The sequence below is a fragment of the Candida metapsilosis genome (genome assembly GCF_017655625.1).
Source record: "Candida metapsilosis strain BP57 chromosome Unknown scaffold2, whole genome shotgun sequence".
NCBI lineage: Eukaryota > Fungi > Ascomycota > Pichiomycetes > Serinales > Debaryomycetaceae > Lodderomyces > Lodderomyces metapsilosis.
Genome location: NW_027138160.1, coordinates 1,248,624 through 1,260,442, shown reverse-complemented (window position 1 = coordinate 1,260,442; position 11,819 = coordinate 1,248,624). Strand labels below are relative to the sequence as shown.

Genomic DNA, 11,819 nt, shown 5'->3' with positions numbered 1-11,819 from the left:
TCAGTTTATAAATTGCTGTGGCATATCGCCGACTGTCTTGTGGTACGATCCAATGAACTTTTCTGGAGTTTCCTCTCCTCTCGTTTGGAGCTTGATCTTTTTGGAAACAACGTATCCTGTTTTGCATTTGATACAGAGTCCTTCTTTGACTAGTGCAAAGTCGCCTGGATTCTCCAATTGCAAATCATCATGTATGCTAAGCTCTGTTACTGGATTCAATATGACCCTCTTCTTTTCCTCCACAATACGACCTTTTTTCTTTGTCCGGGTGTTTATAAATGTGAAAATTGGTCCCAAAGCATCATTAAGTCTCTGTATCTGTCTAGCGGTGTATGCATCCCATAGTGCCTGACTTTTAGATTTGTCTATTTTGGGTGCTAATGATCTTTCGTAAACATTTGGTAAGGATGTATTGAGGAATAGTCCTTTATCGATAACCTCCAGTAATAGGGCACCCCCTTCTTGAGCTAGTCTATCGGATAAGCTATCAAAGTTGTCGTTATGCTCTATCTCCATTTCACCAGATTGAGCTATAATCTTACCATGGTCAAACTTTGTAGGATGCAATGATTGTACGGTAACTCCAGTTCTTTTATCATCATTAAGCAAGGCATACTGTATGGGAGATGAGCCTGAATATTTTGGAAGTAGCGATGGGTGGACATTTAGTCCTCCATATGTGCAAGTTTGTAAAAACGCAGCAGGAATCAATTTCCCATAGGAGACAGCTATTGTCAAATTAAACTTGTTATTCTCCATCAATCCCAGGATTTCACTAGATGAATCGGCTCGCAAGATTGGTATATTGTGCTTCATTGCAAACTCACTAACCGGAAGTTCAGAAAATGTCTTCATATACCTGCCACTAGGTTTTATACTTCTCGTGATGACTTTGATACTGGATACTCTCTCAGGACATCGTTTCTGCAATTCGAGAATTTTGCTTAGACTGGCGACGCTGAAGTTCCCACTTCCAAAAAAGGCAATATTCAATGGGTCATGTTTGAGATGAAGGGAGCGTTTGAATAGTCTTCCATAGCAGTGTAGTAGTCTCATTGAATAAGGGCAAGAGTCATAGTGCGTTTGAGTTGACGCGCAATTTGTAAACAAATGAAAAACTAGCAACAAACCGCATAGTTTCTCCTCCTCAACCAACTACAATAATGCTGACTTCCCCAAATGACATATTGAATGACCTATCCAAGCTTTTAAAAGTTCATGGTATTGACGAATCAACCTTGATGCTTTGTTATAAATTATTAGACGAAGGTGTTGATCCACGCAAGTTGGCAGAGAAGATCAAGGACATACAAAAAGAGATATCATTGTAATGAAAGTACATAAAGGGCATAATCTATTAAAGCCAAACACCTGAGTCTAGAATCCCCCTTTCTTCTTTTTCCTTTTTGGTTGTGATCCACCTTGACTACTACGTTGAGACGATATACGGAGAGTGTCACCCAACCGCGATTGTGATCTTTGCTGTGACGCTAGTCTATTCCTTGATAATCCACTAGGTTGTGAATTGGCACTTTGTGATAGTCTTGGAGGTTCCATTGGCTCAAGTTGACTGGATTTTAACAGAGGGAAGCTTTGTGTAGCGTGATGTGATTGTGAGCCAGATTGATGTTCCACTTGAGATGAGGTGGAGGTATCCCACTCATTGAGTATTTCTTGAATGTGCTTTTCAGATGCTGCTTTTTGCTCTTCATATTGGGATTCAAAATGACTCGTTTGCGCTTGACATTTGATCAAGGACAATCCCAAGACTATCGCAGAGTTTGTGATAGCATCAGCAGTGCTGCTCTCCCCATACACTTCTTGAAGTAACCTGTGAATGTCGACAATATGCGTTTGCGCCTGAGGTACTTTTAGAAACCCATTTCTTTGTATAATTGAATTATTGATAAAACTCTTGATACTGATGTTTTCTGTAAGTGGACTGTTTTCCAATTCAGCAATCATATCATCCAATTCGTCTATATCCAGTATTCCTAGTGGTGCTCGCCGATCAACGTCTAATAAAGAGTAGAAGCCAGAGGGGAGATTTTGATTCTGGGAGTCAGTTTCAAGTGATTCACCTAAACGAGAAGCATACTTTTGAATCGTCTCAACCAGTGCCTCATTATTCTCTGTTAATGCACTGTGTTCAAGTAGTGCATGAAGTTTTTTCAAGTGGTGGTGGTGTTTATGCTTATGTTTTGTTCTCTTCTCACTAACTTCAATTTCTTCTTTTGGTTTAGGTTTCTGTACCAAAGGACCGAATTGGAAACGCCGTTGTTGCAAATGTAAAGTCGCCGACAACTCAAGGATATATATATCATCAGAGGCGTCTATGTGTCCCGGTATCAATTGCTTTAGTGGTGCCGCGTTTGATCTTTGTACCATATATGGATCTCTCAAATTACATGGCATCCCATTTTCATAACCAAATGAGTATACAAATACAACTGGGCTAGCTTGTGAATAAACAAACAACAAATATGAGTTTTCCTTGTGGTATACGGCCAATTTCAACGAGGGGTCATTATCATTCAAAAAGTGCTTCCACGATAGTAGTCTTTCAATTTCTGCTCCACACCGTAGCCAAATTAACTCTTTCGAAGTCAAGTAAAAGATCATATTCCCTTCACATTTGACATCTCGTATACGTGACCAGGTATTTGAAGTGATCAAGACTTTTTGAGTGGTGGTATCAAAACTATACTGGATAATTTTAGTTCTTGTTGATAATAGAATGCTGTTAGAATTGGGTAACCAGACAAGTCGTAGCCAGTGGGACAAGTTTTTGGCATCAGTGATTGGTAACTGTAAATCGTTACTGGTCAATCGCAGGACCTTGTCGTACTTTTTGTTGATGATCCATGCTGATAGATTACCATCTATATCAACTGCGGCAAATCTTCTTATATCCGCAGCACATACAGCCACATCAGCAAATGTAGATTGATTCAACTTTTGAGAGGAAATCTCCTTAACTATCGACAATTTAAAATGTGGAACCGACTTGGAAGTACTCGAATAACGTGTCAACATGCAAGTAGTCACATAAACCTTTACACGAGTCCTCACAAGGATAACTAGCATATCATTTTCCTCATTTTCACCTAGTTCAACTTGTCGTATCTGATCGAGAAAATCCACTTCATATGCTTTTGATAGTTTTATTGAGTCCCCATCTTGTGCCCCAATCGATAAACTCAATACTGATAATCCTTCGCCAGTGACGTGAGCTAGTCCATTTAGTAGCTCATTCAGTGATTGTGGCTTAATTTTAAAAGTCTGCACAATGTCACCAAACCCTGGATCGTATGCCATTGATGACTCAATAGCTTTAGTTTCTAATCCAAGTGAAGATATGATTTTGTAAGGCACACTAGTTGAGGCAAAGTTTCCATCATCATCAAAACCGTTCGAAATGTTGCTCGTGGATGACTTGTATAGTTCCCCCACAGAATGATTTAATGGTCTTTTGAGTAAAGGCTTGTATGATACTTCATTTAGGTATTGATCATCATCGATGCCACCTTCTTTGCGAGGAAAAGTAATCTTTGGCTGCAACTCATCGTTGGTTATTGCACTTGCACTTCGTACTGATTCAATATCCACATTGGGGTTCCCAGAGACTCCATAGCTTAGTCGTACACCAAGGCCCGATTTATGAGGCCACATCCCATTAGATGATGAGTGTAGTAGATGAGCTAGCTCTCTTTTAGTTTTGCGTAATCTCTGCCAAAAGGCTTTTGAAAAATATAGAACGCCGAATATTATTCAACACAGCCAAAAAGCACGTTTCTTCAAAAGACAATATCTTATCTTCCCACTCACATTAATTTCAACCATGCTATGGCGATTTTGGAATCCATTGCTTCTAATTGCCTACCTAGCTGCATTCACACTAGCAGAACAAGTCAAGTTTGACATTTATGGAGATACAGCCTCCTCCTCGTCCAACAATGATACTACTCTCGCGTCCAAATACGCAAAATTAGCTGACGATTCCTTACTTTGGGGCCCATACAGATCATCATTATACTTTGGAATCCGTCCACGGATTCCCAAATCATTACTTTCAGGATTAATGTGGTTCCCTATAACCGATTATAAATCAATGAACAAGATACGTCATTTTTACGAACAATTTGATCGTATGGGCAAAGCCAATTGGGTTTCCTATGATCCAAGGATTGGTGGCAGGCAATTGATCCAGGATGATGAATCACATTTTGATATTATTATTGATTTCATCAAGTCGAAAGATGGGTTATCTTGGGCAGTCAAGGTTAAAGGTGTGCCTCATAAAGGATATGAAGATGCGGTTATTTCGTTTGTTTGGTATTCGGGTTTGGAAGGTGAAAAGAACCAGATTGATGAAATTACTGGCCAGAAGGAAAGAAGTGGATTTTTACGATTAGATAATAGTGCCAAAGAAGGTGGATACGAAGGGACATTATCATTGGGAGGTATGTCTGAAGAATTGGGAGCATTTCAATTGGAAATCAATGATGGGCCAAAGAGTAACGTACACCCTAGAGGTAAACGGGGAGTTGGTAAGGAATTTGATCCTGCATTGTCTCATCATTTGAGCTTAGCAGTCCCCGACGGCAACGTATGGCAAGCTCGTGATATATTTGTTACGATGTTACAAGAATCAGTTAAGCAAATTATGGATGAAAGTAATGGACAAATTGATCACTTACCACCGGCAAATCTATTCATTATTCGAGACTTGTATCATTTTGAAGGAAATTTACATTTTATTCAAAAAGTTTATCAAGGTGCTTGTGAATTTGATGTGATTTATTCCAATGCATTTACACTAAAATCTAATCAATTGACATTTGAAAATCTTCAAAATAGAATCGATGAATCTTTAACCAAATTGGATAATATATTTGCATCTCATTTCCAAATCCAACCACCTTTCAAAACGAAGCCATATTATGAATTCGCCAAGGAAATGTTATCAGGTTTACTTGGAGGAATCACTTACATGTACGGTGATCACTTAGTCGATAGAGAAACGGTATTTGATGAAGATACATTTGAATCGTATCAATTAAAAGGATCATTTGAAGGACCATATGAATTGTTTACTTTAGTTCCATCACGGCCATTTTTCCCTAGGGGCTTTTATTGGGATGAAGGGTTCCATTTGTTGCCATTGTTGGATTACGATTCCGATTTGGTTTTGGATATAGTTAAATCGTGGTTTCATTTGATTGATGAAGATGGATGGATTGCGAGAGAACAGATTTTGGGCACTGAGGCTAGGTCGAGGGTGCCTAGGGAGTTTCAAGTTCAAAGTCCACATATTGTGAATCCGCCTACATTGACTTTGGTTTTGAGTAAGTTGCTTGATTTTGCTAAACAGCCAGTGGGCTCTTTTGGGGATATTGATGAGCCAGCGGATATAGATGATGAAGGTGCAAGTGGTGCAAAAGATAACGAGGATGTGCCTTTGGGTAAATTCATTTTGAATAATCCTGAAGTTTTAGTCAATTATACTAAAGACGTTTATCCTAAATTGAAATCGCACTTTGAAATGTTTCAAAGGACACAACAAGGCTTTGTACCAGCTGAGGAAGAAGAGGAAGAAGAAGACGGTACCGCAATCAAAAAGAAGAGAGTTTATCGTTGGAGAGGCAGTACATTGACCCATTGTCTAGCTAGTGGGCTCGACGACTACCCACGTTCATCTCCTCCTGACATTGCAGACCTCAACATTGATTTAATTTCCTGGATCGGCGTAATGGCGAGATCATTGCGTCAAATGGCGGAGATTTTAAACAAAGGTGAATCTGAAGTCCAAGACTTGAAACAATTTGAACAAGATATCATTGACAATATCCAATCGATCCATTGGTCATCTAAAGATGAAGCGTATTGCGATGTGACATTAAATGAAGACGATGAATTGGTTCGTGTGTGTCATAAGGGATATGTATCATTACTTCCATTCATTACAAAATTGATCCCTGTTGATGATGTTGACAAGTTGGAGAAAACTATAAACATGATTACTGATCCCAATGAGTTATGGTCATCATGTGGTGTTCGATCATTATCGAAATCAGATGAATTTTACAAAACTAGTGAAAACTACTGGCGATCACCAATTTGGATCCATATGAATTACTTAATTTTGCAAAATATTAAAGATTATCATCTTGATTCATCAAGCCACATGTCGAATGAGTTGAAGAAGAAGTTTGCTGATGCGTATCGTGACTTAAGAGTCAATTTGGTCAACAATGTGTTCAAGCAGTGGCAAAAGACAGGATTTGTTTGGGAACAGTATGATGATGAGACTGGTGATGCAAAGGGTGCTAAAAACTTTTTAGGATGGACGTCAACTATATTGTTGATCATGACTATGCCTGAGAGTATATAAAAAAACACATAGGGTACTGATTCTTTATAGATTTACAAAATAAAAAAAAGCTACATACAAAAGAAGCTTTATTGAAACTCTAACAAATCTCTATACAACATTCTTCTTTGATGGATCCTCATCGAATCTCAAATCCCAACCAATTTCCTCACCCAATCTAGGCAAAACTTCAGCAACCGATTGGACATCCTTATCACCCCTACCAGAAACATTAATCACAATATGTTGATCCTTAGGTAACTGTTTAGCCAACTCCACCCCACCATAAATGGCATGCGACGACTCCAATGCTGGAATGATACCTTCTAATTGAGACAAGAGTTTGAAACCCTGTAAAGCTTCAGCATCAGTGGCAGCAATGAATTGAGCTCTTCCTGTGGATTTCCAATATGCCAACTCGGGACCGACTCCAGGGTAGTCCAAACCTGCAGAGACGGAATGAGTGTCGTGAACTTGTCCATCATCATCTTGCAAGACAAATGTACGTACTCCATGGAAAACTCCAGGGATACCAGCGGTTAAAGTTGCAGAGTGACGATTAGTATCAATTCCATCACCACCAGCTTCGACTCCCAACATTTTCACCTCAATGTCTTTTTCAAAGGGGGAGAATAACCCAGTTGAATTTGATCCTCCACCAACACAAGCAACTACCGCGTTTGGTAATTTGCCATTATTCAATTCGGCAAATTGTTGCTTCACTTCTTGGCCAATGACACTTTGGAAAGTACGCACCAAAGTTGGGTAAGGATGAGGTCCAATTGCTGATCCAACTACATAATGCGTGGTTTCCAAGTTGGAAACCCAAAATCTAAACGCTTCCGAAGTAGCATCACGTAAAGTTTGAGTACCATTTTTGACAGGGACAACATTTGCACCAAGAATCTTCATTCGGAACACATTCAATGCTTGGCGTCTAGTGTCTTCAGCTCCCATAAACACAGTACATTCTAAACCAAACTTGGCACAAGCAGTAGCAGTAGCAACACCATGTTGTCCAGCACCAGTCTCAGCAATGATCTTCTTCTTGCCCAATCTCTTGGCAATAAGTACTTGTGCCAAAGCATTGTTGATCTTGTGAGATCCGGTATGGTTTAAATCTTCTCTTTTCAACCAAATGGTGGCACCGCCCGCATATTCAGTTAATCTTTCTGCTTTATGCAATGACGATGGTCTACCAATATATGAATACAAGTCTTTAAACTCTTTCCAAAACTCAGGATCTGCTACAGCATCTTCAAACCCCCTTTCCAATTCGGCTAAACATGTATGGAGTGCCTCGGGGACATATTGGCCACCAAAGTCTCCAAAGCGAGGGTTATACTTGTGAGCTTCTTCGAAACTTGGTTGTGGTTTGGTCAAGTCGCCACCTTCTTCTTTATCCCTGACACCGTTTTGGAATTTCTCAGGAGCTGTTCCATTATAGTCCTCACCCAAGATCGATTTAACATATTTGTAAGCAGTTTCTCCACGTTCACCCGGCTTTGACTCTCCAATTAAAGTGACAATCTTCGATCCAATAACGACACCATCGGCAACTTTACCCACAGCAAGGAAATGATCTCTCGTAGACACACCAAATCCAACAGCAATGGGGGTCCCTTCACCAACATATTTTCGTACTCTAGCACACAATTCCTCAATACCAGCACTAACTTTATTCGAAGCACCAGTAGTACCCATCTTGGACACAACATACACAAACGAATCAGCAATTTGGCCCAATACTTTCAATCTCTCATCAGTAGTTGCTGGCGCCACCAATGGAACATAAGATAAGCCATGTTTAGAACAAGAACCTCTAAATTTAACCGCTTCTTCTGGTGGCAAGTCAACAATAATGAACCCATTAACGCCAGCAGATGCTGCATCTTGTAAGAATTTTGCTTCACCATATTTCAAAATGGGGTTATAATAACCCATCAAGATTAAGGGAACAGTAACACCAGCATCTCTAGCTTGTTTCACCAAGTCCAACACTTTGGCCACGGTGACTCCATTCTCTAAAGCTTTGACGTTGGCAGTTTGGATAGTAGGTCCATCGGCAATAGGATCGGAGAAGGGTATACCAATCTCAATAATGTCGACCCCGGCTTTTTGCATATTGGTCAAAATGGGGATGGTATCTTCGATAGTTGGGTATCCTGCAGTGATGAAGTTGACTAATGCATTACGATTTTCCTTTTTGCAACGTGCAAATGTTTCTTTTAATCCCGATGACATGGTGATGGGGAATTACTAACAAAAGAAGATGTTGATTGATCTAAGGTATTGTTGAAAAATGTAGTTGGTGAGTCAAAAATAATTTTTTTTTTTCAGAGGCTATGTGCAGGTATAATAAAAACTATCGTACGATTGATGAGCAACACCCGCTAGAAAAGAAAAATGCTACGATACCTACCACTCAATTGCTTTTAAAAATGATAATGTAAATATGTATATTGTACCCTTAAACTCTATCTATGTAAAGTTCCTACTTTTTGAACTGAAAATTGTATACTTTTTTTAAACCAAATCTGCGTAAACTCGTCCTATCTTAAAAGACTTCACCTTGGTCAAACATGGCATCAGCAACCTTCAAGAACCCAGCAATGTTTGCACCTTTCAAAAGTGATGGCAATTCACCTCCTTTATCAGTAGAATATTTCTTTGCGGTATCATAACAGTTTTCAAAACAGTTAACCATAATGTCCTTCAATTTAGCATCAACTTCTTCCTTGGTCCAGTTAACTCTTTGAGAGTTTTGAGCCATTTCTAAACCGGAAACAGCAACACCACCACAGTTGGCAGCTTTACCTGGAGCATACCAAACACCATTGTTTCTGTTGGCTTCGAAAACTTCAATAGCTTCTTGAGTAGAACCCATATTGGAACCTTCAGCAATATATTTACAACCAGCGTCAACCAAAGCTTTAGCTTCATCGCCACTAACTTCATTTTGAGTAGCTGATGGTAAAGCAACGTCAACTTGTCCAACTTTAGTCCATGGTCTAACACCAGCAATGTATTCAACTGAATTGTTACCTCCAAAGATGGTTGCTTCTTCTTTAGTAATTTGTTCCAAAGCCTTAAACTTCAATTTAGCAGCAGCAATAGCTTCAATTTGTTCAACAGTAATACCGTTTTTAGAAATGATTGAACCTTTGGAGTCAGATAATGAAACAACAATACCGCCCAATTCAATAACTTTCAAAGCAGCATATTGAGCAACATTACCTGATCCAGAAATGGCAACTCTCTTACCCTTGAATGATTCTTTACCATTGGTGGCTCTTTCAATCATCTTTTCAGTATAGTAAACACATCCATAACCAGTAGCTTCTGGTCTAATTAAAGATCCACCCCAAGACAAACCTTTACCAGTCAAGACACCAGACCAGTTATTTTGCATTTGCTTATAAGCACCAAAAAGGAAACCAACTTCTCTTCCACCAACACCAATATCACCAGCTGGAATATCGGTATCTGGACCAATATATCTAGCCAATTGTCTCATAAAAGAAACACAAAATCTTCTAATTTCAGAGTCAGTTTTACCCTTTGGATCGAAATCAGAACCACCTTTACCACCACCCATTGATAAACCAGTTAAAGCATTTTTGAAAATTTGTTCAAAACCAAGAAACTTCAAAATTGATAAATTAACAGTTGGATGGAAACGTAAACCACCCTTGTATGGACCCAAAGCAGAGTTGAATTGAACTCTGTAACCATTATTGACTTGAATTTCACCCTTGTCGTTTTCCCAAGTAACTCTAAATTGAATAACTCTTTCAGGAACAGAAACAACTGGAATGACTTTCTTGTATTTTGGTTGTTCAGTGAATAAAGTAGAATCTTGAATAGCAGTAACTAATTCGTCGTAAGCTTGTTGAAATTCTGGTTCGTGTGGCAAGACCATTGTGGATAATTATAATAAAAGGAAAGATATGTAATAAGTAAAAGACTGTTTTTTAATTTGTCTGGAGAAGAAGAAGAAGAAGAAGATGAAAAGTTGTAAAAAAAGATGGGATATTTGTTTGAGTATTTATATATTCTTGTGTGGTTTGTGATATTTTGACTCAGTTTAGTTGATTGTTTGATTCTGAGTGGTTTGATAAAAGGTGAAAAATTATATAATTTTCATAATAAAATTGTTTTTTTTTTTATTTCTTTTTTTTGTTGGTTTTGTGTCACTTGCGCAGATGCCCAATAAAAGAAATTAAATAGTACTGCATATAAACAGTATATTTTGTTATCAACCAATCAGAGTGTTTACTGATTATGCACAGTGAGTTAATATGTGCTACATTACGTAATCTGTCCTTTAACGGCGTTCCTCGGAATCAAATCTAAAGCAAAAAGTATTCTCTCTAGAGCACTACTTTATAGTAGTTCTTTAGTAAGAAAGCCATACTCTCATACACAGTTATTGAGTCTGATTACTTTTGTGAAAGCCGTTACGGAGTTGGTACTTTTTACCTATTCATATACATAAGAGATGATTCATTTCTGATTGGCACAAAGAATATCGGAGTTGTAAAAAATACTTGAGTCATTGAACTCACGATATCTAACTACTAGTAGTCTCTATAAACCCGGACTTCAATGTACATTATAGTAAAGTCTATTTTTACAATTGACTATGTTCAAGGTGTCCATATTTTGAGATTATTTGACTCTGAAACAGCTAGTCTAAAACGTTTCCATCATCTTAAGCGCAGTTGTCCGTGTAGTTAAAGAGTATGCTACATAAGACTCTTAACATTGGAGTAGTGTGTGTCTTTTAGTCTCTTTAGCACCTTAAGTCATTTTTTTTTGAGCGGCAAAAGAAAGAACGAAGTCAAACAAAAAAGAAATCACAAGAGAGGGAACGGACTTTTCCGAAATACTTTACTCAATCCGAGGTACTAACAATTTTCTTACCCATATTCTTACTTCCTTCTGAAGTCATCAGTAACGATCAACACCTAATGCAATCTCTACCTTCCCTCTCAGTAGTCTTTTTCTCCACTTTTCAAAATGAAATCGTACGAATATAGCGCTACCGCCCCTGTGTCCTCTGATTGGCCAAAGATTAACAGCAAGGCTAAGAAAATAATCAATAATCTACTCACTTTTCTTTTAAGGTACAACATAATACACCATTTTTTTAACAGTACATAATCTTACATTCCAGTGAGGAGGTATTGGCATTTGATTTCTTCCTGTTTTAATCCATATTTCAAATCCCGCACTATTCCGAGACACACAAAAAAATGAGACCACCTATTGTTTTCTTTTCTTCATTTTCTTGGTCTGACTTGTTGATCAATTGCCGTACGATTATACGCCAGGTTTTGTATGTAAAGTGTACCTCGGTATTATTTACCACTTGTTGAAGAGCGAGAAGCCCAACAAAGTACCGGAGTATATGATTTTTTACATAAAGAGTATTTGAGGTTTC

The 11,819-nt window shown here is 38.4% G+C and overlaps 5 protein-coding genes across 5 annotated transcripts; 1 reads left to right on the top strand and 4 right to left on the bottom strand. All coding sequences in view use genetic code 12, as the record gives it.

Moving 5' to 3' along the window:
* FMT1 (methionyl-tRNA formyltransferase) lies at positions 1-1,056 on the bottom strand (the record flags this gene model as incomplete). The annotated part of the gene is made up of 1 exon (XM_067690848.1): positions 1-1,056. One exon carries the CDS (start codon positions 1,054-1,056, stop codon positions 1-3), a length of 1,056 nt encoding a protein of 351 aa, XP_067549272.1.
* Positions 1,057-1,377: 321 nt separating this feature from the next.
* On the bottom strand, positions 1,378-3,672 carry I9W82_002035 (uncharacterized protein; the record flags this gene model as incomplete). The annotated part of the gene is made up of 1 exon (XM_067690847.1): positions 1,378-3,672. The coding sequence occupies one exon, from the start codon at positions 3,670-3,672 to the stop codon at positions 1,378-1,380; it is 2,295 nt and encodes a 764-aa protein (XP_067549271.1).
* A 169-nt stretch (positions 3,673-3,841) lies between these two features.
* Positions 3,842-6,394, top strand: CWH41 (Cwh41p; the record flags this gene model as incomplete). Its single annotated transcript, XM_067690846.1, has 1 exon — positions 3,842-6,394. The coding sequence occupies one exon, from the start codon at positions 3,842-3,844 to the stop codon at positions 6,392-6,394; it is 2,553 nt and encodes an 850-aa protein (XP_067549270.1).
* A 90-nt stretch (positions 6,395-6,484) lies between these two features.
* TRP5 (tryptophan synthase) lies at positions 6,485-8,617 on the bottom strand (the record flags this gene model as incomplete). The annotated part of the gene is made up of 1 exon (XM_067690845.1): positions 6,485-8,617. One exon carries the CDS (start codon positions 8,615-8,617, stop codon positions 6,485-6,487), a length of 2,133 nt encoding a protein of 710 aa, XP_067549269.1.
* Positions 8,618-8,930: 313 nt separating this feature from the next.
* Positions 8,931-10,295, bottom strand: GDH3 (glutamate dehydrogenase (NADP(+)); the record flags this gene model as incomplete). The annotated part of the gene is made up of 1 exon (XM_067690844.1): positions 8,931-10,295. The coding sequence occupies one exon, from the start codon at positions 10,293-10,295 to the stop codon at positions 8,931-8,933; it is 1,365 nt and encodes a 454-aa protein (XP_067549268.1).
* Between the last annotated feature and the right edge of the window lie 1,524 nt (positions 10,296-11,819).